Raw genomic sequence first — 26,729 nt, 5'->3', positions numbered from 1 at the left:
CTTTTGATTAATATATATGGCAATAGGTCTTTTGACCTATTGTCTTTGCCCCTCAAAAAAAAGACTCATACTTATCACCATTCCTAATTTTCATTATTTTCTCTGTTCTCGTCAGAATCATTCGAGGACAAGCAATCACAACAACGACATCGAGATTTGTTAACTAGGTTCGACAATTTCGTCTACTACATGGCAATGAAAAAACAACATAGAACAAGTAATGAAAAACCCCGCCGATGCCATTAGAGATTAGACGTGTCAGGCTACGGCGGACATCCTTGTCACAGGCGCCGGACTATTCCCTCCTGATTTTGTGTGTAGCCTAGGTTTTGTTTAATATGTTTGGCTATCCTCCGGTGCCTTTATATATTAGGTTCAAGTTATACGTGTTCGACTCAAACATCTAACCGTTCGCTAATTACAATTCCAATTTTAGCTCTACTCACACCCATATTCGAATCATATCTCGACATCTCTAATGTAGTCAGCATGCATTCTTTCCCCATGCAACAGATCAGGTCAGAATTTGCATGACCAAACAGCCTAGCAGGATGTCATCAAATACCCAAAGAAAGAATGCGCAGGTGTGACTTTCTAGTGCTTCTGCAGAAGAAAGCCAAGGGAGGCAATGAGCCAGAAATGCAGTACACTGACTAGAATATTCAGCATTAAGCTAATAAGTGCCCTCTTCAGCTAATCGTCGCACACTCCTTACATGCCATCATCTTTATTCTGCAAGCAACAAAACTGAACCGGGAACTCGCAGGCAGACGCCGTAGATCGCACACGGCTCAGACTTCAGACACACACCCATCAGTTGCCGTATAGAGACATCATCTTCGGCAGATGAAAATGGGTAAAGGAGAAATGAACCAAAACACTACAGATTCTGAACATGTTGTTCTGTGTTGATACATACAAGGTGACACCAGTTTCTTGACAACGTTACAGAATAGCACAACAGAAGCGTCACAACCACGGATACTCTTCAGGGTATAAAACCAGTGTTTGGAAACAGAAATGCAAAGAATTACCCAATTTTGACTACTGTACACGAGTAAACATGGTTCAGAGAAAAGCCACGATCGGCAGCGATTACAGCCATATGGGTCTCTGGGTATGGGTGCCATCATAAGGCGGAAAACCAGTTCGACACATAAAAATTTCTCACGACGCCACAATGGTCTTTGCAATGACAGGGGATGATGGTTCTGGTGGTGTCGATGTTGCACACAATCAGCCCATGGCGTACTTCTGGGTCCAGGCCGTCGCGGTCTCCTCGTAGCGGTGCCTCTGGTTCTTGTAGAGCTGCGCGATCTCCGGGACAAGGGGGTCGTCGGGGTTGGGGTCGGTGAGGAGGGAGCTGATGGAGAGGAGGACCTTCGATATTGTCAGCGCTGGGCTCCACTGCTCCTTGAGGATGTCCAGACAGATGCTGCCGTTGGAGTTGATGTTTGGGTGATATACCTGGATGGTCGATAAAGCCATTGGTAACTTAGGTATTAGCTTTAATTTCAGCTGAGCTGTTGAAACGTTAAGGTTTCATATCAGTATATGCCTAGTTATCTGTACTGCATCCTTCTTGAGTTTTTCAAAGTAATTTTGATAGGATAGAACTATTATTTTCAAGGCATTAAACACCATGATTTATCAACTTCTAAATTTTCAAAGGCATTGAATCTTGTCTGTTTCAATTTAATCATCCCTACATGGTATCTAATTGAAATGACTAGTATACGATGAGACAACTCTACAAACAGATTTGATTTTAGAATGGAACATGTTCATCTTGAATTTTGCAAGGGTATGCTTCTGACTAGTACTACATCAATAACAAGATCAAAAGGAACCATGAGAAATAAATAAAAGTGCAAAGATCAAATGTGTGAAAGACAAAAATGAGTAAGATGGGTGAAGCAATTATGAGCACCAGCTCACCTTTGTTTGGAAGTTCACTTTAGGAGGCTTAAATGGGTAGTCAGGAGGAAAATGGATGTTCACAAAGAACACCCCTCCTGCGTAGGGGCTGTCACTAGGGCCCATGATTGTGGCCTGCCAATGGAATAGATCCGCTCCAGCAGGCCCAGCACTGCATGATGTCGGTGGATCTTTCTGCAAATCCATCAGTTCCTTCTGAATCCTTTTGTTCGCCATATCTGGGAATGACAGTATATAATGAGCACACCTTCTGAAGCTTTTTGGGGCAACTATGATGATAAAATCTCTTCTAATAGAACATAAGCAAAGTTCTGACATGTGTACTAAAGTCATACAGGATCTTTTTCTTTGCTCTTCCTACAGTTCTTTTAACATCTAAGCAGGTTAAATATATCATCATTTGGAACTATAACATATCTGCAGTATGATCTCATTGCCTTCAATAGTCCTCTTGCCATTTGCGTTTTCTCTTTTGGGAAAGAGCCGCAGCAAAACGTTTTTGGATAGAGGTGTACTAGGAAATGACTAGTTATACTAGCAGACCAACTAAAGCAAATACTAGTGGTGTAGTAGGAAATTAAAGTAAGAAGTACCTCATAAAAGAAAAGGCAAATGTAGATGAAAGGGTGGGTGCTTAAGTATAGGATTTAGATATTTGTGCGTTTTAAAATAATTCCCACAAAATTCATACATGTATGTACATAATCCACTCTCATTCATAAAACAAAAAAACAAACACAAACAGAAAAAAGAAAAGCTAAGCTATTGATACTTTGTAGTTTGTACTATTCACGCCTTCTTGGCGTTCTTTCTAATACACAATGTCGCTCATTTTGGATGTGTGTTGCAGTAAAAGGAAAAGATAGGGATGGACCATTCACCAAAGGCAACTGAGGAATCAGGGGTGTTTTTTTTCCTTCAAAAATTGGACAGGATTCATCCTGCTCTTTCGGATGTCATTAACTTACGATGGTCAGTTCACACCTCAATGCAATACATCGTACTAATTGATAGAAATTTCACACACACAAATAGAGTAAACCCACAGATGTTGCTACATAACTGCAGCAGAGGGGTAGAAAACAATTATTTGAACTTTTTTATACTATAGTGCATACTTCCTTCAGTAAAATTTCAACAGAGATTACCACATGTTTTATCAATCCAAAGGGATTGTCTGTTCATGCCTGATTTGTTCCAGAGATAAGCTTGCGTTTGTTTTTGCCTGATTATCTGTCCAGTTGTGCAAACAAATGCAATATGCTTTTATTTTTCTTTCGAAACCCAATATGCTTTTTGTTGACCCAGAGCATTCAGAATCAGGCACCATCAGGAATCCAAGCCTAGCTCTGAATCCAAATGATCCCTAACTTCAGCAGAAGGAATACGATTACTCTTCTCTGACCATCCCAAAGTCAACCCCAATCCCCACCCGATCCTAGAACAAATTCGGCCAGCACGAATCCACCAGCCTCAGGCAAACCCGAAACTCGTGAATTCTCAGCACCCAAACAATCCCAACCAAACAACCGCTTCTAGCGAAAATAAATGGTAACGACGAATCAAGATTCGAGAACGAACTACCCGGAACCAAGAACCCGACGCAGAGCATAGAAGATTTGAACGAATCAAGAAAAACACATTGACGACCCGCACAGCAGATCATTCATACCTGAGGGCTTGGAAAAGCTTTGGTCTCCAAGCGGAGGAACGAATCGATGGCGTCAATGATTGATGGAGCAGGTGGAATTATAGTCGTCGGGTGCCCTGGAAATGGATCGGAGTCGTTGCTGCCTTCTTCTTGTGTGCCATCGGCCGCCGCGGATTCTTTTAGTTCAAGCTCGGCTGGGCCCACCTGTCGCTGGCTCTGTTCCAGCCAGTTTTCTTTATGTTCGTCCGTCCGTCCGCCTCTTGCGTTTTAAATGTGCAAAATCTTATCCATCCCCTCGTTAAAAGCAATTTCGTTAGCGAATTTCGAAGTAGAGTGCTACGGAGTATTTCTGAATGTTGAGAACATGCTACTAATTGAATTTCTAACTGATATTTTTGTTTTCCAATTTGATATTTTGTGTTTTAAAATTGTAAAAATTTCCAGAAAAATTAAGTTAGTTATAAGAGTATTTGTGAAGACTTGAAATACTGCAAGAAAGAAAAAAAGAGAGACTATAGCCTGAGTAGACTAGACGTGGCAAAGAAAATAAAACTACCCTATGTTCATCTAAATAAAAACTACCCTGTAACCCTCCAAGACATTGACACCAAAGAAAACAAACAATCACAATGCGTAATAAATCAACGACTACAAACGGGCCAAAAGGGGGTCAACAGACTTCAGTCCATTATTCTGTTATTGATACATCACCATTACTATGAACTCATTAAGGCCAGAACCATACAAGCCTGCCTGGCTTGGGCATTTGAATATATTCATGCATGTCATAAATCAAAAGAAGAGATCATTCTATTGAAAATGGACTTTGAAAAGGCATTTGACAATGTTTAACACAAAGCGTTCAAGTCTCTGATTTGGCATGGGTGCTCGCATTTCCCTGTATTTATTTTAGGTATTAACCGACGTTGTGCTTTCAGTGGGAGTGACGTATACGTCAACTACGAGGCGCCTGTGGTGACTTCGTCAATCTCAAAATGATGTGCCAGACCAGTCTCTCAGAGGTGCTCATAGGGGTAGAGTGTGCGTGCGTGTATTCATAGGGCTGAGTGTGCGAGCGTGTTTGTGAGCGTCTGCGTCTGTACTGTGTTTCCTAAAAAAAATCATGCAAGCTCTGGGCTTTGGTGATAAATGGTGTCAATGGGTTGCTCAGATCCTACATACTGCTACATCACGATACTCCTAAGTGACGTCCCTAACAAATTGATTCATTGTAAAAGAGAAGTTAGACAGGATGACCCACTCTCTCCCCTCATGTTTGTGATTGTTGCTGATCTCCTTCAATCTGCACTTAGCGATGCCATGCAACAAGGACTTCTCCAGAGACCAATTCAATCCACTGCATGTCCAGACTTTCCCATGATCCAATATGCTGATCACACCCTTATCATTTAAAGGCAGATGAGACTCAGTTGCAAATTTTACAAAATATTCTTAATCAATTACATGCATCCACTGGACTGAAGGTCAACTTCCAGAAATCTAACTTGATCCCACTCAACATGACTACTGAAAGAAGACAACATTTTGCTGATTTGCTCACTTGCAAAGTTTGTTCTCTTCCATTCACATATCTTGGGCTTCCACTTGAAACTACCAAGTCAAAGATTGAGGAATTTATGCTCATGATCAAAAAGGATTGAAAGTACACTCACTTGTTTCTCCAGTATGCTCTCATATGGAGGAAAACTACAATTGGTTAACTTTGTCTTATCAGCTCTACCCACATTCCAAATCAGCAAATTTGTTCTTCCAAAAGGAGTCATTACATAGATTGACAATACAGAAGACACTGCCTATGGAGAGGACATGACCTTACCGAGAAAAATCCACCTCTTGCTGCATGGGAAATGGTTTGTAGGCCAAAAAATGAGAGTGGGCTTGGTGTTATTAACTTGGAAATCCAAAATAAATCACTCATCATGAACAACCTGCACAAATTCTACAACAAGATCAATCATCCTTGGGTCAATTTGGTATGAGAGCAACACTACTCCAATGGGCTACCACCTATGAACAATACAGATGCTTCCTTCTGGTGGAAAGATACCCTAAAGTTTCATGATCAATATAAAGAAATTGCCCAATGCACAGCACAACATGGCAATACAGTCCTACTCTGGCATGATAAATGGCAAAAACAATCAACTGACAATTACATGGCCCCATCTTTATTCATTTGCCATTGAGAAGAATTCGTCGTTATGGGATATGACCAATTCCTTGGATAACACCATGCATTTTCACCTCCCACTATCAACTGTGGCATTTGATTAGCTTCAAGAACTTACTCATCCGTTGGATGCTATGCCACAAACTAAATAATCAGACATTTAGACTTACCCTTGGACGACACCAGGATATTCTACATCAAAGATGTACAAACTTCTCATCATGCACATCGACATCCCTCAGTCAATCAGATGGATCTGGTCCTCTTGTAATCAGCTGAAGCACAAGGTCTTTATGTGGCTCTTGTTGATTGATAGACTTAACACCAGAGCTATGTTATTGAAGAAAAACTTCCACCTGCAATCTCACACTTGTGTCCTCTGCAGCCAACAGCAATTAGAAACTAGAAACCACATATTCTTCCATTGTCAATTCGCCCGGATGTGCTGGGGATACATATGTCTAATGTTCAAATCACAGAATTCTGTTCATGACAATATTATGGTTATCAAGCAAGAACATAAGCTCCCCTTTCATATGGGGATCACCATGCTTGTTTCATGGAGCATTTGGAAGACACGCAACGATTGCATATTCAATGGGATAACTCCATCAATATACGGATGCAAAAGAATTTTCAAAGATGAACTGAATCTGGTCTTCCATAGAGCAAAAAGAAAGGATTACAATGGCTTCAAGGCCTGGATAGATAAATTTAGATGATTTTATCTTTTTCCTTTGATTTACATATTTTATTTTATATAATAAAAATGCAATAGGTCATATGACCTAAAGCTTTCCGTCAAATTTTTTTTGCCGTAATTCCAAAATTTTGGATGAACACTCGGCATCGGAAACTCCCGAACTTGTCTAACTCGAATACAAACTATTTCATTCTATAGTGCTAACAACTGAAAGGATGCCATGCTAATTAAAACTTGTACTCTGATTTTTATTTAGGGTTTGTCTATTTCTTGGTCGTCCGATTTTTAATTAAATGGTATTAAATCTCAGTTGACATATCATGCCCATTATATGAAGATCTGTGAATCATCTCCACGCTCATGTCTCTCACGTGCCAATCACGTCGACTAAAAATCTGGCAACTTTTTTTAGGAAGACGGCTTTTCAATAGGAGTAAATAGTTTTATTTATTTTACTTTTCCCAAGATCAAGGAAAATAAATCTTTACTCCTGCGAAAGGGCGAATAATTGAAGCCGTTTTCGTGTGTCTCAGCATCCTTGCCGTTGGCGTGTCTCCAACCCAGCGGTTGGTTCATTTTATTATTATTTTCCTGGACCGACCTGCTGCCGTCTCTCGAGTCTCGAGGTCCATTCCCTGCCGGCTGCCACTTCCCGAGCCGGCCGCCGTTCCATGAGCTTCCCCCGCCGGCCACCTCTCCCCGAGGTGCCCCCTCGCCCTCCGCTCCATGAGTTTCCCCGCCGTCCGCCGCTCCCCAAGATCCCAACGCGGGCCTCCGTTTCACGAGGTTCCCCCGCCGGCCGCCGCTCCACGAGATCAGCAGCGCCACCTGTAGCGCCGACGGATCCCGTGGTGCTGAGAGGCCAGCTGCTCCCACGGCGACGAGCGGCGGCTCCGCGATGTGAGGCGGCGACGGTGAGTTCCAGCCCAAGCGCAAGCCCCTTTCCTAGGGATATCCATCGCTCCGCCGTGGAAAGTTCTCCTTCTATTCTGCTGGTTGCTTTTGTACATGGAAAATTCTTCATGGTATGCCTTTTTCATGTAACGCCCGCACGCTGTTGCGGAAATTTGTAGTGAACGTCTATGAAATTGAGTAGCAACGAAAGAGTGATAGAAATTGTATGATTGACTTTTTACTTAGCGGGGATAGCTCGATGGAAAGTAGTTCGTCTACTTAGATTAGAAGATAAATGAATAACCGTGCTATTCTTTAGATTGCATCACATAAAAGGACTATTGAGATTGTAAGCTGGTGTCATTAGATAGGAGACTATATTTCTTGAATCCAATTGTACCAGCTTAAATGATTCTTTAAATTGTAAGGCGTTTATTACGATTTAAAAACCGTGTAATGTAACTTTATGATATTAAGGTTTATTACGGAATAAATGAGAAAAAAATTATACGAGATGTTCCGTGGAACACGGAAGGAGCAGTGACGCAATGTCACCACGACGCCCACTGAGCAGCCATGAACAAGCCCATCAAATTGTCGGATGTTATCATGTATTATCTGACATCTGAATCATTGAATGTCAAATTGTTGTACTTTTTGTAATTGCAGTGGATCATGGTAGCTTAATTTATTAATGGTTGTATCATCATTGATTGGTTGCAAACCACCTTGTAGGAAGGTGCCAGGTTGAGAGGTTCGTTGACCTCGACCATGCTCCGGCAGCCGTTCTCACAACCGTTGGCCACATGCCAAGGAAGGCTGCTACATTGCGAGCATGTTGTTTCAGGTCATGCAGTTTTTCTATCAGCCATCTTAAAAACATGAGATCCATGACAAAAAAAAAACCGACATGTCATTTTACTTTGGCAAGAATTGTTTTGTGAGATGTTAAACTAATATGTGAATCTGCAACCCCCATGATGCACTTTGAACATGCAGGCCCATGTCATGCAAACTGGAGTGGACTAGCCAAAGATAAACCGTGATCTTTTTGTTGCTATTATATTCTTGATTTTTCATAAATTAGGCTATGTTTTTTTGAGAAACATAGTACAAACACAGACGCTCACAACACGACGGGTACGTCACCTACCACTGAAAGAATAGCGCCGGTTAAATTCTGTAATAAGAAATGTGACATTCATGTCAAGTCTAGGACTTGAATCTGGGTGGGTTATTTCCACCAGAAAGAAACAGACCACCTGAGTTACGCTCTATGTTTTTGCAAGATAAATACTTAAATTTATCCGCTATGGCGTTTTAAGTGCGGGCGTGCCAGTATAGCATTGTATACAAATTAAACAAATATAAACACATGGAAATTGGAAACTCGCTTCTTATCACTTATCGATGATTTACATTATTCTTCTTTCCCGTGTATCTTGTGTACTGTGCATGTGTATCTGACTGAGACGATTGTAAGGTTCTTGATTCCCGAAATCTTGGAAAAATTTAAGTTAATTTCATTTGAGGTACATATACTCGCAGAACACCTCCGATTAAGTTACATCAAACATTCAGTGGTCATCTTTATAAAAAAAAAACTTGGGGTTTAGGTCATCACGAAGTGATGCGGCCAAACACAAACGCAAGAGACATGTCTTAACGTGGAAACCCAAATTGAGAAAAAACCACGGTGGCGCGAAGGCCAAGTCCACTATATGATTGTTTACAAACAACGGGTGTTGCAACATTGCTCTTTTATCATCATATTCCTAATCACAGTCAATCTGGCATGGCGAATTAATTCTTGTGGTAGATGGACATGTCGGTCACTAGGTTTATGCATATTGCTGCCACCAGGATGCTAATTTCTGTAGATTGAGGCTTGCGGCGACGGGGTCCATCCGTGGTTGCGACACGGCGCCAGACAGAGCCATGAATGCGAGGTAATCCTTTTTTTAATAATCCACGACAACGACACGGTGACAGGTAGAGCCATAGAAAATATATGACGATGGTCCATCCGTGACAGCGACACGGCTACAGGTAGAACCACGGATGCCATGAAACTAGCGTGAAATGGACCGTTAGGCTCCCGGCGATCTGCTCCTGAACTGAAGACACCAGAGATTGAAGTAAATGGCCGCTCTGCTTGTATCATGAAGAAATCATGGTGTGGACGTTGCGCAGATTGGAGATGACTTGTCACGTGTGTTGTGATGTTTGCGTTCTGCTGGTTGGTTCCTCTAATCCCCGAACAATTAACTCTTCTACAGCCTCTCTGCCGGCTTCTGCGACTTGACGAAAGCCTGCAGTGGTGCGGATGTGAACTTTGACGTGGCTCTCAATCTATTGTTGGTGTCTTGGTGAGCTGCTTGCTAATGCTGTACTGGGGTCTTGTTTCCCGTCTTCTAACTCCCCCGCTGCAGTCATTGGAAAAAAAACATCGCCATGGATGGATCAATGCTGGCTTTGTTGCTTCACGTCAACCTCCTGGACAGCTTACTCATTGCTCCTTCCTCCTGGACGTGGCCTTCGTGGCCAAGCAGATGTGGTGAACTGCGTGTTTCTTGTTGTGAGCACATAGGGACGGAAGAAGACCTTCAAAACACCAAGCTACTGGTCACAAGCATTTCAACCAACACCTTGCGTGCATGGAACAAATCTGAAGCGGTATATCAAATCTGAACACGCCAAATTCTCAAACCTGCACACAAGATTAACAGCTGCAAGTTACTAGAACATCAATACCCCAATAGAATCATCCATATATTAAAGAATACAAGTATGCCTTACGTCAAGTGTCAACTCAACGAAATAGCACCAAACTTGAGCAATATATGCCAATAGCAAGTAGATATGATGAACAGCAACACATATAGCAAGGGAATCACCAAATCAAGAGAATACACAGAGATTTACGTGGAAATCCCTTGCGGGGAAAAACCACGGGTGGCGGCGAGCACGGAGCTTCACTATGGAGATGGAGAATACAAGATGGAAGCCAACAAGGATGGGAAGGCTCTAATCCCACAACAATCTCTCACAAATTTAGGTGGATTTGGTAGATCAGATAATTTCCTCTCACCCTAACCCTAGAGCTCTCAAGAACACACAAGACTCAACTCTCTGTCTATTTTCGAGCAAGGGGAGATGCCAAGATAGAAAGCTTTGCATTCAGCCCCCTCAGCTTTCTAACATGTGCAAACAACTTCTACTTCAGCCTATACCACATGTATAAGCATTGTTTTACATGATTAACAAACCAAAATGGTTCTCAAATGGTGAAATTAGGAGCTGCACATCACACTTGTTTGCTTCTTCTTCTTCTTCTTCTTCTTCTTCTTCTTCTTCTTCTTCTTCTTCTTCCGGATCGAGCGTAGCCTCAGTGTGTTCTCTTGTAGCTTCTGCGTGTGCTCTCGGAGATATCATCTCTCTTGTCTCTGTCTTCTGACTCCTACACTGCGGCCAACCGAAATTTTGCAAGCCACGAACATCACGAATTTGTAGAATTGCACGGCGACGATGGTTCATCCGTGGCAGCAACACGACGTCAGGTAAAACCACGGATGTCATAGACTCATTTTTTTTTTAACCGTCCGTGGCGACCGCGGCGACGACATGGCGCCCGATGGAGACACGAACATCGCAAATATGTAGAAACAGATGATGTCGTTGGTCCATCCGTGGCAGCGACAATCTGAGACGACAACACGGTGTCGGATAGAGCAGCAGATATCAGAAATATGCAGAAACGGATGATGTCAAAATTGGTCACACGACGCATGGTAGATCCACGGATGCCAGAGCATCTCTTTCTTTTTTTAACCGTCCGCGACGATGACACGGCGCCGGGTAGAGCCGCGGACCTTACGAATTTATAGACGGCAATGGTAGTCCATCTGTGGTTGCGACACGGCGCCACATCCATGGCTGCGACACGGCGCCAGCCACGGATGCTATAGTATGTCTTTCTCTTTCTTTTTCTAACCGTCCGTGATGACGACACAGCGTCGGTAGAGCCGCGGACCTCACGAATTTATAGACGGCAATTGTGGTCCATCCGTGACTGCGACACGGCGCCATGTAGAGTCACGGATGCCATAGTATCTATTTATCTTTCTTTTTTTAACCATTGGTGACCACAACACGGCGTCGTGTAGAACCGCTGACATCACGAATATTAGAAATAACCTGCAACTAAGAGAGAGAAAGTTAATCGCATGGCACCTTCATGTGCTATCTACTCACCATGTCATCGCGAATCCTGAAGAAGCCACGGGATGAATAAAAGGGGAGACGGTGATCTATGTGCGTATGCTTGTGTGCTGGCCGGAGAGCAGATGATCTGTTTGTGTGTTTGTGTATCGCAGATTGAGAGCAGAGCCTGGCCACAATCCTCCTCCTACTCCTGCCCCCCTGGCAATCAACTAGGTAGTCTTCTTATAGCTCCTCTCGCCGTACGTTGCAACCCGTTGAGAGATAACGGTGAGCACAGTGGCGATTCTAGGATGAAAATAGAGGATAGGCTTAAACAACAAAATCCATAAGCTAAATTTAGCATGAAAAATGTTATCCATAACTAGGGTACAGGAAAATAGCAAAATTCTTTTAAAAAAATCAAGTTTACAAAATTAAGAAGAAATCACGCATAGAGATTGTCGAGAGATACTAGTAATAAAATCATTTTCGTCTTCTAAAACCGAAAATAATTTTTTGTGCAACAAAGTATTTAGCAGTTTCTTCCATAATTAATTCATGCATAATTGGACTGACAAATAATCATAGTTTTAGCATTAGAAATACATAATCAATGCAAAGCTCATAATATAATCTGCCATTGCCAAGCAAAATCACCCACGGTATGTGGGTTTTATTCTACGCTGCAAGGATAAAGCTACTCAAATGGGTCATATCATGTACCGCAAGGCCTAGCTAGGCTGTTGTGGTTGACCCACCAAAACCTTTGGGTTTTCTCCTGCCCTTGATTGAAATCGCTAATACAAAATCATGGATCAAGATGCCACACCCGCACATGCACAATAGATGATTGTTCAAAGCAGAGGGTAGGCTAGAGCCTATCGAAGCCTGGCCGGTAGAATCGTCGCTGGGTGAGCACCATGCATGGACAACGGCTGGACGCTTGTCTCTAAATTTCAGGAGCCGTTCTGTTTGAACTTCCTGGTCCAGTCGTTTGCATCGACGTGATTCAAACCGGCCGGTAAATATCCATAGGCTGCTATATCTCTCGCTGGTATTCTCCTCTTGTGGGCCCGCATGCATGGCCGATGTGTACTACACCCAAAATCCTTATTTTGATAATTCAAGCAAATAATCACACGTACTTGTGTTAATGCCGCCTCAGCACTATTGACTATCGGTATTGCCTTCTAAATAGGATATGTAGTGCCATGATCTTTGAACGAGTGTCCCTTTGAAACAAATATATCTAAGTGACAGAAAAAATGAACCCTTGTTTCATTGTATACCGGTAGCATTTTGGCAATAGTATTTGTAAATTGCCATGCTTCATTAAGATCAATATCTGTCCTTATTTCTATCATTTTGTCGAAAAATTGCGACAAAAATCCATCAAACAGTAAAGCGGAGGCGACACCCCCGTCACATGTTTGCCTTACTCCTCTCTCTCTCGGTTTAAAGTAGATGGGGGATTAACAGTCTGAGAACCGACAACTTTTGTTGTTTTCCCTCTCTCTCCACACTTTTAAGTACATTATGATACATGACATGTTTTAAGTACATATTTAGTACATTATGATATATGAAATACCTCATGTACATGAACTTCTGAGATGAGTACATCAGGGTACATGTCAAGTACATATTAATATATCGTCAATTTTATGTATCTCATCAATCTATGTACCCTGTCAATACTATTACAATCAAAAGTAAGGTACTCAACGTATCTCATCAACTTTTAGTACGTATCTTGTCAATATACAAATGATGCTACGGTTGACAATTAACAATTACATCATTAATTCTAAATATATCACACAACAATCACGGTACCTGCCTAAATACCTCATATCACAGTACCTCATCGATCAAAGAGAAACCGTGAGATCCAAAATCAAAGTTGCTCACGTACCTCTGTCCACGGCCCGCGACGGGATATACAAATCAAAACAATACCAGATCCACGGTCTGCACAAATGAAAGTACCTCATGTACCTCATGAGTTCAAACGACTCTCAGTGCAAAGAGCAGGCCACGGCCGACGGCAGCGAAGATGAGGAGGGAGGGGTCGCCGAGATTGGGGGAGATGAAGGCGTCGGAGAGGATCCGGGTTCTAAACAAGACGGCGGCGTGACGAGCTCCACCGCCTCCGCATCTCCGCGCCGTCGCTGGAGGGCCTCACCGATGCGCTGGGGGCGGGGCGGCCAGATCTGAAGCCGGCAGGGACGACGGCGGCCGGATCCGGCCCCATCCATGGCGCGGAGAGGCGGACGTGGAGGCCGGCGGTAGGTTGACGCAGGGAGGATGGGAGAACCGCCCGTCCCATGGCGGCCATGGTGCTCGTCCTCATCCTGAGCCCGTCCAGGGGAGAGGGGGGCGGCGGCAGGGGAGGTGCGGGCGAGTAGGGTGAGAGAGAGAGACGCGAGAGGGGGACAGGGGAGAGGGATGAAGGGGAGGAGCCATCTGCTGCTAATCACTGCATGTGAGGGGATCAAGAGAAGATGGTGGGGTAGTGGGGGGCATGTGTGTGGACAGGACCGGGGGTGTAGATACTAGTGAGAGTACCGGGAGGTTTGGCATCAAACAGGCTGATAGATCGATCTCTGTTAAGAAAAATAGAATGTGGTAAGGTATACTTCTCCAAGACCAATGACAAAGATGAAAGCATAGGTTGGTTACATGAAGATGCGATTGTTGGTTGATTATCTTCGGGTGTTTTTTGTGTTTTCAGGCATTAGCGACATATACGGACATACAACCCATTTAAAAACCATTTTTCTCTTATTACCAATTATAGCACTATAATTCATAGAAATTCTTTGATTTCTTTTTAAGTGCAGGGATAGGCAGAATCTGAGATTCCACTAGGAAAAGTGGAGCTTGAGGATTGTCTACAGGTGGGTGTTTGATAACTACCATTGTCCTGAGCTTCATCTAACTAACTTGACACTTTTTTTTTGGCTAGCCAATGGGAATACGAGATTGAGCACATATATTTATTATTCTTAATTGTTCCCTACCTTGCACCTTTTTGTATGTAAATTCATATTTGATCCCATAAAATATTTGCTTTTGTGATTTGGGTTGTACACTTAGCACTTACTCCGTATTATTTTTCTTGGAATTCCCTGTTACATGGATAGAAAATGCAGTCCCTTATTTATCAGGGGACCACCATAAACAACAGATTGTATCTATGGCCTTCAGATGCCAAATAGATTCTAGATAGCTATGGTTCTAAAGTAATGTCAATATTTCGAATCCATGACATGGTTTCCCTTTGTGATAGGTCTATATTTCTAGCGTTTTCTCATTTACTTTAGTTTAGGCCTCACTAGTTGTGCCTAATGTTGTTTTGGATTGATGTGTTTATCATTGAAGAGTTGTTGGCGTTACGTACTCTTTTGAATGGGTTGCTAAAAACTGCTGACGTTTTGTGTCCGCCGATTTGAGAATTGTGCTTATCCCACATTTTTCCGTGGTACTTTTGTGGTTCACCTTTTCTGTAAACAATTTTTCCAAATGCTTAGTTATTTTTTTGAAAGGAAATGCTTAGTTATTTTTGTTTTGGGCAGAATAAAATGTTTAGGGGTAAGATGCTCAGGTTGAGAATCAGAGAGCGCTGGTGGTTCCTGTCATGTGATGTCTGCACGTCCAAAGCCTTTGAAGATTGTGATGCCTACAAATGCAGAAACAGCTATACTACTAGGACTGCTACACCAAGGTGTCAGAAATGCTTACATCAAGTATTTTTTAGTGTATTACATAGGTGTGCTAAACATGTACTTGATGCAGATACAAACTGGCTATCATGGCGGCTGATGAGGGTTCAGCTGTGGAGATGGTGTTTTTTACGGTGAAAATGCTGAGAGTTTAATAGGGAATCGGGCTGATGTTTAGTGGCAGATTCTTACAGCCTAAGATTCTATCCCTCGTGAAATTTTTGCGTTGATTGGGAGGAAATATGTTGTTGATGCGGCCGTTTCACTGTATTCATTTCACAGGGCCAACATATCGTCTCAGGTTCTCAAGTTTTATCCTGAAGGTGGTGAAATTTTTCTCACTTTATGTTGTCTGGTGTGCCAGCTGATGTGTTACCTGAACCTCTACCTCCTTCATTAGGTAATAGTGCTCATCACCTGATTATGCCTGTCCGTACTGAAATCAAAGATTGATGGTCTATCTAGATCAGCTAGATGACTGTTACTCTTTTGTTTGTGAGTAGGAATTGAACAATCTGTCGTCGTTGATCTGGTTGTGCCTGAAAAGAGTTTAGACGAAGTGCTTACCACAGACACCCCTCCCTAGGATACTTTGGTTTGTTCTATTGATCTATCCTTTCGTCCTACTAATTCTGGTCCGTGCTGTGAGAAGAGTATTCCATGTGCAAGGATATGCGAACTAGATATTTTTCATTTGTTTAATATACAACCTGCAGCTTTTCTTTGTTTTTCGCCACTGCATAATTATCAGAAATAAAAACAATAACGGTATTTGTTACACCTCGTGAATTATATATTTCCTATTGGCTGCATTTAGATCGGGACCTTAACTAATAATTACTCACTCCGATACATAATGAGTGAAGCCGGAGGGAATACTAATTCGCCACCTTGCACACATGAACAACAAAAGAACAAGTAGAACAGCCGTGACAAGGTGCAAACAAGGTAGCAAAGATCAATTCAAGAGAAGGGGGAGCACTGAGTGGAGCACCTAGATGGGACCAGACTGGGTTTATATTATGCTGACTAGAAGCAATCACCAAATGAGAAAAAGATCCGATGTTGAAGAGAATAGAAGATAACAATCTAAGCACCGTCCAACATCTTCAAACCCGCAAGAAACACCCAAGTTGACAACGTGACTGTCCATCTAGTTCACAGCTGAACCCTCATCAGCCGCTGATGTTTAGTGGCAAACGAGCCAAACTCCAAAAAAAGCCACAAGTATCCATTTCCATTCGCCACCTACTAGTACAGTACCGGCGCCAAATGCTAATCAGTCACCAGTATCCAATTCCATTGGCAGAATAGAGCAGCAATTAATCGAACAACCGTATTAGGGCAGCAACTAAGAACTCTCACCGACCAAAAAATAGCAGAACTTAAAGGAATACCTGTAGAGAACAAACTGAATCGACATCAGTTGAACCAATCAATTGATTTCAGAGAACTAATTAAGCACCAAAATAGAACTAACCAATTGAAATTTGGCCAGAGAGTGCTTACTAGGACTGGCACCAAGGACACTGAAATGAATTTGGTCCTCCTGCTGCCAACTTAAACACAAAGTCTTCAGCGGCTCCTTATTGTTGACAGGCTTAACACCATGGTAATGCTTTTCAAGAACTTCCAACTGCAATCACGTAACTGTATTCTTTGCAATCAACAGACCATGAAATCAAGAGATCACCTATTCTTCCATTACCAATTTGCACTGTCATGTTGGAGATATATCTACCAATTTTTTTCTCCCAAGCAGTCAGTCAGGTTCCATTTCATATGGAGATCACTACTACTGTTGCCTGGAGTATCTGGAAAATTCGCAATGACTGTATCTTTAAGGCATTACCCCATCACTTTTTTACAGATGCAGAAGACTATTTAAAGATGAACTCAATCTTGTATTGCACAGAGCGAAAATAAAGAAATATCATGCTTTTCATGCATGGATAGATAGATTTCGATAGCTTCTTTATTTTCACTTTTTGTAAACATTTTTACTATTAATAAAATTTGCTAAAGGCCTTCTGGCCTAAAGCTTTCCGTCAAAAAATTGATTGCTCACAGGTAACCTTTATAAATTTGGAGTATTACGCAGCAAGTCATAGGCGCGATGATAGGCACAATCACTGGCTCCTCTGATCGTCAATGCTGCCGGTTCGTCCATTATGCCATTATAGGACGGCTGGGAACAATAAATTCAATCATTGCGTGCAAGTAAAATGCGTTGAAAGGTTCTAATTCTATTTCGAAGGTGTAAATTTAGTCCCTAAATTTTGAAAAAACATGTTTTGGTCCTAAATCTTTTTTAAATTGTTCATTGCAGGTCCTATGTATGTATCTATGTGTTTGACCGGGTGACGCAGCCATTTGACCAACGCCACATAGGCCTATGCCCGCCTGTCAGGTAACATGTTGGAATGTAATTTTGCAAATACCCATGCCTCCTCCTTTCCGCGTTATGCACGGATGCAATATTTGCCATGGTAGCTTTGGTTATGACTGGAATTTGCAATGGCAGAATCAGTTTGTTTTTTATACGTCTAGCTCTCTAAAAAAGGGGACCCACTCATGTTCTAAAAAGTGCAGCTATCTTAGGGCGTCTCCAAATGTAAGAAGTTCCAGCTTTGCCATGTGTCAAACTTAAACTTTAACCAAGTTCGTTGAAAAATCTACAAATATCTACAACTCAAAATTAGTTTTATTAAATCAACCATGATACACATTTTTATATTCCTCTGTCCAACAAAGGATGTCTCAACTTTGACTAAATTTGAATGCATATATACACTAAGTCATGTCTAGATACATCCAAATTTTGATAAACTTGAGACATCTTTTGTTGGACGGAGGGAGTACTATAATTATTTCACATTCTAGATGTCGATATATTTTTCTATAAACATAGTAAAACTTTAAGACATCTTACATTTAGGAACAGAGGGAGCACTAATTTTTCATTATCAGCAAGATATGAATCTCTACTAGTTTTTTTATTGCAGGAACAAGCAGTGTAGGAAGCTGTCAAAACTAGATCAAGTGAGGTCAACTCTAATCTTGCTTAACTTGGTGTCCTCCCAACAGAAATTCAGAATGGCAAAATATTGCAACGATTTTTATCCAGGAAGCTACGAAGGAATTTATGTAACGGAATCACATGCTTCAGTTATGCAATGGTTATTCTGTAGTGCTATTCTGAACAGTGAACTTCTAGCGCTATTGGAATGAGGTTATTAATTTTGAATTGAATGCTGAAAATTGAATTCTATAGTGAAATGATGGTGCTGTTCTAACTGAAGTTTTGAATTGACCTAATGCCATAATATGTGTGGACATCAGTACTGGAATCAAATGAATTTGGTACTATAGCTTCATTCAAAAGTGCTTTGAAATACTTAAGGTACTTTTGAGTAATGCCTTTAAATTCTATTTAAGGTCAGGTATCCGCGGTGAGATGATGCTCAAAATAATATTGTGCAATAGCTCCTCCCATACACTACAGCATTATTATGCTGCACTATATTATATTTCCTCAACAAGTGAAATGAGGAGCAATTACCTAATAACTCTTAACAGAAGCAGTCACCGAGCATACACAAAAGTAGGCACCCTGACTAAAGATGCACATCCTGAACTAGTGAGGTTTGTTCCAAAAGAAGGGTTTCAGTCACAGCAATCTCATGCAACCCAATCACCTCCCAGCCCGAGAGACACCTTTTGGGCGGCCACGCCTTACAGGCTTTTTCTCTGCAGTTCCCCAGTTCTTCGACCTGATCGATGAATGACAGAACAAAACCAGTGACCAAAATGCAACAGCTTAGTTACAAAGAAAGAAATGTTGATTGGGCTAGTGCCTTTTACCCTTTCAAGTGAGGGTCCAAGAACCCTATAACGTTGGTAAGGGCATGGATAGCCATCTTCTTGATCTGTAAACACCAAATTCAACTTCAGGTCAGTAATCATTTATCAGAGTATACAGTGAGCACAACTACCGAGAACATGCTGCCAACCTCTAGCTTATCTTCCTTAGCCCTGTGGGTTGATGGAAGTCGTCTGAACTCATTGGTTAGCTTAACAAACTCGCCAACATTTTCAGGGGAAACAAAGTCCAACGCAACCTTGACACAAGACTGCACAGATGAAAATGGGTTCATTTTTTCAGCACCCAGATAGTTGGTGGTAAACTCAAAGAAGGAAACAAAAAATTAGCAGCAGCCTGCTCTAGTAACGTCACACCTTTAAATTCCTAACTTGGTGAGGACACCCAGCAGGAATAAAAACTGCTTCCCCTAGCTTCTGTTCGAACGTCCAGGGCTCAACACCTAAAGCAGGAAAGGCAACAGATAAGAGAAATGACATAACATCACAAAACCACACTGTATGCGGAGATCTTAAGACCTCATGTTTAACATTTTACTAACCATATTCTTCCTTGAGCTTCCTCTTATGTTCGGCTGTCAAATAGAAAGTCTGATCATGAATTGGGTGGATAACCTGCACAATAACAATTGTTGATCAGGATAACAAAGAAATCATCTACGAGTTGCAACAGAACAAAGAAACTATACCTGTTTCACAGGATTGCAATGGATGTGCCGAAACTCTGAGGCATGCTTCCTTATATAATCTTGTAATTTCTCAGAATCCTCTCTACGGAATATGTCCCACAAAGCGCCACCAGTTTCCTCTTTCTCTGAATTCTTCAGAACTGGCGTGGGAGGATCACTGACTTTATTTTCATGCACGCTCCTGTCAGGATGACCTTGATTGTTGGAATTACAATGAGATCTATTATGAACCTCGCCAGATTTATTAACCTCATGAATGTGGTCTAAACCTTGATGTATTCCGTTTTGTATCAGAGATTCATAAGATGGTGCTATATCCTTAGCTTCACCTCTATTATCACCAGGTGGTAAAGCATCTATGTGCAAACCTGCATGACAGAAACAAATGCCAGGAAAACTTTAAATCAAACAGAAAGACTAAGTCCACGGCAAGAAGTAAAAAAAACTTGGTACTTGCCATTACATCTATCCTTATGGGTATCATCATTTTCCATACCACATATGAGCTTCGGTGCTTCATCAGCAGATTTATTCTGGGGTTTAACTATACATGGCTCTAAAATTATCTCAGAGTGTGAATTTACATCACCATATAGTTCTTGAAGATCTTGATCTCTCATATTCTTTTTGACCTTCTCAATTTGAGGAAGATTATATGTCTCAATGGGGACTTCAGCTGTATGTGTTAAGATATTTACCTGGTTACATTAAACATCTGTCAGAGTTAAACCCAAGCAACGGATTAATAAGAAAACAAAAATCATGAAAAGTAAATAAGAAACAACAAAAATATGAAAAGATCAGCAGGTGAGCTAAGGATACAGCACCAGGAAGAGCATCAGCTAGGAAATCATGATAACAATACTGACTTACTGAGGTGCAGATTAGCTAGAGCTGTCCTGGGTTTTAATGAAGTCAAATTTATTTACCCAGTACTCGTTACAAAAAATAACCATAATAGAGATAAAACAAGAAACACTATCATTGTGTTATTACAGATTAGCAACATACCGCATCAGAAACGTCACAATGAAGCTTGGTCACTGAGTCACCTCGGCCTAACTCTTCGGAAAATCCATAAGCAATGTAGCTTTTTGGCCCAAGATCTGGTTTCAGTACACCATTAGGAAGCTTGACCGAAAGATTTAGCGGACCATATCGTGGATCAGTATACTCAGGAAATGGCAATGCGCTGATAAATTCAGCACCATGGCGAGGCAACCGCTTGTCAAACATACTAGAAGGTGGCCAATCCTTTAGTTTAAGCATCTCAGGCCAGCAATGCTTGGGATGAGCTCTGCCTATTTTATATCCCATAAAGAACATGTGGATGTTAATTTCTACCTGCAAGATAAAGAATAAGCACCGTAAGTGCCTACATATTAAACCACAAAAGAAGAAGGTTTCTCTAACTCAAACAGACACATGAATATCTTTTTTAAATGGGTAACCCAGTTCACCAGTCTTTCTATAATGGGTAACTCAGTTCACCAAGGAACCAATGATGTTCCTACCTCCATTTCAAAATATCAGGCTTAGTCAATGGTGGAGACAGTAAAGAGAGAGAAAGGGGGTTGAGTGTACACATAAAATTTGTTAAGAATATTCAAAATGGATACAAAAATTCTACTGTCAAAGCAGTGAACCTTCCCGTCTTGAAGTGATTCGTTTGAATTTTGAAATGCTATCAACTCATTCTATCTAAAGTGTTTCTATCTTCACTAACACCATGCTCCCACATGTCATGTCAGTATAGCTAAAGTTCTTTTAATCTTCATTAACCCATGGGTGTATATCTATTAAATAAGCATAATAGAACAATGCTGCACCAATGCTGCTTCTGTGTATTCATATGTACTGAAAGTTATTCCCCATTGTGGCTCATATATTTGGGATCTGGCTGCGGGGTGTTGTGAAGAAGCAGCGAGCGCTAGAAAGGATATGGTTTTTAACAAAAGGATTATCTCTTCTCCTATGCAGGTTATGTACTTATGCACTCACTAGTTCCGTACCTGGTCTACGCTTCTCAAGTGGAGGACAAGGCTATGGCTATGGTTGCATGCTTTAGCTGGAGCAAATGGTCATGGATGGCGGTCTAGTCTTTGGATAGGCGCTAATTAGAGTGCTTTTCCTATTGTTTATCTTTATTTTGCACTTAAATCTTGTGACTTGTTGGCTGTGCACGCCTGCTCGGCGCAGAGACCAGGGATCTATTAAAAAAAATCATCAGAAGACATTCATCATTGTGGGGGAGGCTCCTGCTGGTGCCCCCTCCCTCCACTACTGCTTATAGTAATTGTGGGGGAGGCTCCTGCTGGTGCCCCCTCCCTTCACATGTTGTTGAGAAGAATGGTATAGATAGAGATAGATTTTGCAATCTTCTTTCAAAATAAAAGACATGCTTGTAGATTGATGGCTTTTCTCACCCCCCCCCCCCCAACTTATCTCCAAATTCTCTTCATCGGTTATGGCTAAACACACATACTAACTATTCTCTTTCCTATCATTAAGACAATAAACAGTGACTACCATGGCCTTCAGTATTATTACTTCCTTAATCCCCATGCTATCTCAAGATAAGCCATATAAAAAATGAAATGGTAGGAGTGTTATATTTTTACTATTTCTCTGCAAAGGTATGTCATAAATCATATTATTATGCGTGTCCTGAAAAGTTTACAAACATCATTACTTTCATACTATTGCAAGTAATCACTAGTATTTATGTCAAAACTTCTGATATGCGGTCCATAAGAGAATACTAAAAACTATTATGAGCTAAAAAAGTGGTGAGTCTAAAAATTGGAAAGAGTAAGATATGGCCACCAATTACTATTAAAAAACAAAAGAATCACCAACTATAATTCAACAAAAATCTAGTAGAGTTTCTCACCTCACACCAATCAAGGCAATCTATTGCCCTAACAGCAAATTGCTCATCTTCTGCCCTGCCTTGGGCTCTTTCCCGCAATGCCCGCCACATAACCAATGGCTCCCAACTAAGGCCAGAGGTTAGTAGAAGGACATCAGAAACAATAACTGGCTCACCTTTTGCCCAATGCATCTGAAAGTGCACTAGGTCATCGTCCTGGATACCAGTGGCAACTGGACAATATAGGTAGTTATCTCTTGAGTCCTTCCTATTCGCAGCTACTCGTAATGTCTTGATGTCAGATCTTATCTTACCAGAATGATCAAAGCAAGCACACTGATCACTTCTGCAAGCTGTTTCTTTTGCAAATATTTCACTCTCAACAGCTTTGTCGGCTCTACTTTCTAACTCAGCGAGCACCTTCTCCGGAAACATGCATTTGAGATCCAGAACTGGACCACTACAGCCTCCTATTTCCTTTGGTGGGCAGGGTATGCTACCATCATTCTTTGCTTTCCATAGTAGCAGCGGGCAATTTGGGGAGCCCATCTGCCTCCTCAATGAGATACTTCGATTGTCAGCATTTGGCAGAATTTTCTTGGCAAAAACATAGTCCTTTCCTTTATCTTCATAAGGCATACTCTCCACCTCTTCTCCTCCAGGGATCTCACCATTGCGAAGCTCCCGGCAGCAAGTGAGGCACAAGTCATAGAGACAATTCTTACAGCTTCTATGAAAATCAAATATCGAAGTTTTACACATAGAGCTGCGGTAGAGGAATGAAATAAGTTCAGTGCTTGCTACAGTTAGATATATAACATTTACTAAATAGGTGAAGATCCTACCAATAGACACGCTCATCAAGATCACATTCAACCTGTTCCACCTTCACTTCATTGATGGAAACACCTGTAAACAAAACCAAGTGAACATTCATCAACATCAAAATACAGCTTGTGTCCTAGAACAGCATACCTCGTATGCTAGCCTCTAATTTCTTCTCCTCCATCTGCTCCCGTCGCAGTTCTCTTAGCCAAGGAAGCAACAAGCGCAAAATATGGCAAGCATAACGAATTTGATTTTCTTCAGAAATTTCCTTCTTTGGGGGCTGGTCAATGAAGAATGCGATGAACCATTAAGGGGTGAAAGAGTAAAAAGGAATCATTTGAAGTTTTGAACACAAGCAAACCAACATGAAATGGAAATACTGTGAAGAGAGAGAAGATCCTAAGTGCAAACCTCTTCAACTCCTCTCATTCGTAAGCATGACTTACAATTACAATTCTTGCGACAATATGGGCATTTCGCAGCAAATTCATCTTCTGTCAAATCAGGATACCTATTACACCAAAAACACAGTAGTGTACCAGTGTTATGAAATAGATACAAGATCAACAGAACACGCCATGTGTCAATCTGCATCAAAATTTAGGTTATGTACCATGATAGAAAATGCAGAATCAATTATGAACATCGAGTATAACGCACCATTGGGTTATGCATGGCACACAGAAGCGCTTGTTATTGCATGCTTTACACCAGACCACCCTCCCTTTGTCATTTCTCTGGCACTGGTGACACATTCGGGCATTTTCCCCAGTCAACATTTTCTTCCCATTCTAGATAATCGAAACAACACAAAAGTCATTACACCCAGTAAACTTACATGCAACCATTGCATAAACAACTTATAGGCCATAAAGCTAGTAACTTGCCTTATATCTTTCACCAGATTTTTTATTCTTGGAGGATCGAACCTGTTTATCTACTTCCTCTTCTGTGTTGGGAGCCTTCCCTGAATCTCTTCTTTGCCGCTTCTTTGCAGGCTCCAGGACCCCATTATTGCTAGTCTGCAAAACCAAAATTTCTCAGATAATAGCTAGGAAAAGTATAGACTTTGTAGTTAAGCATGGTCAGGACTACAAAATCATTAGAGAACCAAATATGGCAACTGATAGCAAATAATTGATTAATTACCCCATTGTTTCCACCATGGATTTCACCTTTGGAGAATTGGACTTTGCTGCCCTCTTGATCTGCTCTCCTTTTTTGGGGTTCCATCTTTTTCACGGCAGCACTTTTCTTGGGCTTTTTCAGACCCTCAAAAACTTGATTATCCACAGTCTCCTATTCGCAAACAGAAATAATTCAATCAAAGCTCAACCCTAAACGACAATCAAAATCTGTACAAGACACAAAAGATAGCATAATATAAAACCACAAATCTGAACTATGAACAATACATTATTAAGTATGTTTTCCCAACATTGGTACAAGAATGCTGAAATTCAATTGGGTGGTGTTGGCAATGTTACAATTTGTTGAAAAAAATCATGAGATGACGATCATTCGGCAATTGAAAAATCATAAGATGGCAATCATTCCGCAATTAATTGGATGAGCAATGTTTGCTCAGTTGTTCACAAAAAAAAACCGCATCATTCCTGATTGGCATTGGCGAATAAATCATCAAATCGGTGAATGATTATCTCTTCAGTTATCCTATACTTTGAATCGTCAAATCAAGAACCATAATCTTCCACGTAGTGAGAAATCCGAAGGAAATATTGTCCCTTTTTGGCTCTGGCTCCCTTTCCAAAACAAATATTTACCGAGTGAAAAAGAAGGGCGAGCATCTAAACCTCTCCCGACGATGAGCCCCTCAAATAGGAAGGACGGAAAAAGAGGTAGTCTAAGAAAATATACCGGTAAAAGCAAAGCCAAAACCTCTCAAACGGGAGCGCAATGGCCGCACGCATTCACGCGGACAACGGAGGTATTAATGAAGAAGAAAAAAAGGAGCCTGCACCTCATCGTCGGTGCCGCGCTCACGGAAGGACTCCGGCGCCGGCCTCCTCTCCCTCAGCACCCTGTTCCCAGCCGCAACACCGCGCGCTTCGTCAGATGGCTTAAACGCTGCCGATGAGAAAGCCGGGTCGCCGGTCCGGCCCCTCCCTCTGCCACTTCCTTTGGGCCTCCCCCTCCCCCGCTTCGTCTCCTCGCCCACGTCCCCGACGATAGCCGGAGGCCGGCCAGCCGCGACACCGCGCGCTTCATCAGATGGCTTAAACGCTGGCGATCCGAGAGCCCGGTCGCCGCTCCGGCCCCTCCCTATGCCACTCCCTTTGGGCCTCCCTCTCCCCCGCTTCGTCTCCTCGCCCCCGTCGCCGACGACAGCCGGCGGCCGCCCAACCGCGACACCGCGCGCTTCGTCGGATGGCTTGGCGCTCCGGCCCCTCCCACGGCCACTCCCTTTGGGCCTCCCCCTCCCCCGCTTCGGCGGCTCTCCCCCGTCCCCGACAATAGCCGGCGGCGGAGAGCCCGCCTCAACCTCCATGCCCTCCGCTTCCTCCCCCATGGCGTCCGCACCGGCACGGGTGTGGTTTGTGCGTGTGAATTCAAAGTGGTTTGGGGAACTCCGCGCCCCGCAGCGGAGGGAAGGTGGAGAAAATGAAGCGGCCAGTGCCAATTTTGAAGCCGCGCCGCTAGCGCCGCGCCCGCGCGTGCGCGGAGAACTTTTGGAATTTCTCAACAAAAAAATTTTGGGCTAGGGTTTCACTTTCACTTATATTGGCTATGGTACGCGACGCCACCGCGCGTCACACGGTACTGTAGCAGCGTAAAGCCACCCCCAGAAGACTAGGAAAAACTTTGACAATGGGTTATGAGTTCTGACATATTGGTTCGAAATTTGGTTTCGAGTGATTCCTTCCAAGGGTTTGGCCCATCATATTTCTTTTGAAAGAGATATAAAATAATTCTATCGGGTTATAAATTTGGCAATCGACTGAAATTATGGTTTTGATTTTGTGGCCGCCCAGTTTTTGCACAGAGAATAGTGCAAGCTTTGTATTGTGATTTTGAGAAAAGAGAGAAACAATGCTGCCCTTTGACCTCCACGCTCCCACCATACTGCACTAACACTAGTACACTAGTACTTAGCATAGAGGGTATGTGTATATTTTGCGCTTTTGTTTTTAC

The 26,729-nt window shown here is 42.1% G+C and overlaps 2 protein-coding genes and 3 long non-coding RNA genes across 7 annotated transcripts; 2 read left to right on the top strand and 3 right to left on the bottom strand.

The window, feature by feature from the left end:
- Nucleotides 1-868: 868 nt before the first annotated feature.
- LOC100834849 (ubiquitin-conjugating enzyme E2 5A) lies at nucleotides 869-3,825 on the bottom strand. The gene is made up of 3 exons (XM_003577897.4): nucleotides 3,611-3,825; nucleotides 1,939-2,156; nucleotides 869-1,467 (listed from the first exon to the last, which is right to left on the bottom strand). Exons 2-3 carry the CDS (start codon nucleotides 2,152-2,154, stop codon nucleotides 1,237-1,239), a joined length of 447 nt encoding a protein of 148 aa, XP_003577945.1. The 5' UTR covers nucleotides 2,155-2,156; nucleotides 3,611-3,825; the 3' UTR covers nucleotides 869-1,236.
- Nucleotides 3,826-7,016: 3,191 nt separating this feature from the next.
- On the top strand, nucleotides 7,017-9,550 carry LOC112268904. The gene is made up of 3 exons (XR_002960412.1): nucleotides 7,017-7,397; nucleotides 8,113-9,326; nucleotides 9,413-9,550. It is a non-coding gene; the product is annotated as an uncharacterized LOC112268904 (long non-coding RNA).
- Nucleotides 9,040-12,784, bottom strand: LOC112268905. Its single transcript, XR_002960413.1, has 2 exons — nucleotides 10,177-12,784; nucleotides 9,040-10,087 (listed from the first exon to the last, which is right to left on the bottom strand). It is a non-coding gene; the product is annotated as an uncharacterized LOC112268905 (long non-coding RNA).
- A 1,449-nt stretch (nucleotides 12,785-14,233) lies between these two features.
- On the top strand, nucleotides 14,234-15,646 carry LOC112268906. The gene is made up of 3 exons (XR_002960414.1): nucleotides 14,234-14,480; nucleotides 15,159-15,307; nucleotides 15,379-15,646. It is a non-coding gene; the product is annotated as an uncharacterized LOC112268906 (long non-coding RNA).
- Nucleotides 15,647-18,700: 3,054 nt separating this feature from the next.
- Nucleotides 18,701-26,270, bottom strand: LOC100822574 (lysine-specific demethylase JMJ25). Of its 3 annotated transcripts, none has more exons than XM_010239726.3 (16): nucleotides 25,558-26,270; nucleotides 24,726-24,875; nucleotides 24,464-24,598; nucleotides 24,237-24,367; nucleotides 23,988-24,087; nucleotides 23,724-23,856; nucleotides 23,594-23,657; nucleotides 22,770-23,514; nucleotides 20,888-21,220; nucleotides 20,334-20,574; nucleotides 19,877-20,244; nucleotides 19,730-19,802; nucleotides 19,545-19,630; nucleotides 19,319-19,438; nucleotides 19,170-19,234; nucleotides 18,701-19,078 (listed from the first exon to the last, which is right to left on the bottom strand). In XM_010239726.3, the coding sequence occupies exons 1-16, from the start codon at nucleotides 26,104-26,106 to the stop codon at nucleotides 19,000-19,002; spliced, it is 3,372 nt and encodes a 1,123-aa protein (XP_010238028.2). In that variant the 5' UTR covers nucleotides 26,107-26,270; the 3' UTR covers nucleotides 18,701-18,999. The 3 variants fall into 3 exon arrangements, with proteins under 3 accessions (XP_010238028.2, XP_010238029.2, XP_010238030.2); XM_010239727.3 differs by having other exon boundaries at nucleotides 20,340-20,574; XM_010239728.3 differs by having other exon boundaries at nucleotides 20,373-20,574.
- Between the last annotated feature and the right edge of the window lie 459 nt (nucleotides 26,271-26,729).

The sequence above is a fragment of the Brachypodium distachyon genome, chromosome 4, assembly GCF_000005505.3.
Source record: "Brachypodium distachyon strain Bd21 chromosome 4, Brachypodium_distachyon_v3.0, whole genome shotgun sequence".
In the NCBI taxonomy this organism is placed as follows: Eukaryota; Viridiplantae; Streptophyta; class Magnoliopsida; order Poales; family Poaceae; genus Brachypodium; species Brachypodium distachyon.
This window is presented reverse-complemented; position numbering and strand designations above follow the sequence as displayed.

Coding starts and splice junctions, on each gene's coding strand:
- LOC100834849 (XM_003577897.4), bottom strand. CDS start 2,154: ATGGCGAACAAAAGGATTCAGAAGGAACTGATGGATTTGCAGAAAGAT. Junction 1,468..1,938: donor AAGTGAACTTCCAAACAAAG/GTGAGCTGGTGC, acceptor TCGACCATCCAG/GTATATCACCCAAACATCAA.
- LOC100822574 (XM_010239726.3), bottom strand. CDS start 26,106: ATGGGGGAGGAAGCGGAGGGCATGGAGGTTGAGGCGGGCTCTCCGCCG. Junction 23,857..23,987: donor GAATGAGAGGAGTTGAAGAG/GTTTGCACTTAG, acceptor TTCATTGACCAG/CCCCCAAAGAAGGAAATTTC. Junction 19,631..19,729: donor GAAGCTCAAGGAAGAATATG/GTTAGTAAAATG, acceptor TTCCTGCTTTAG/GTGTTGAGCCCTGGACGTTC.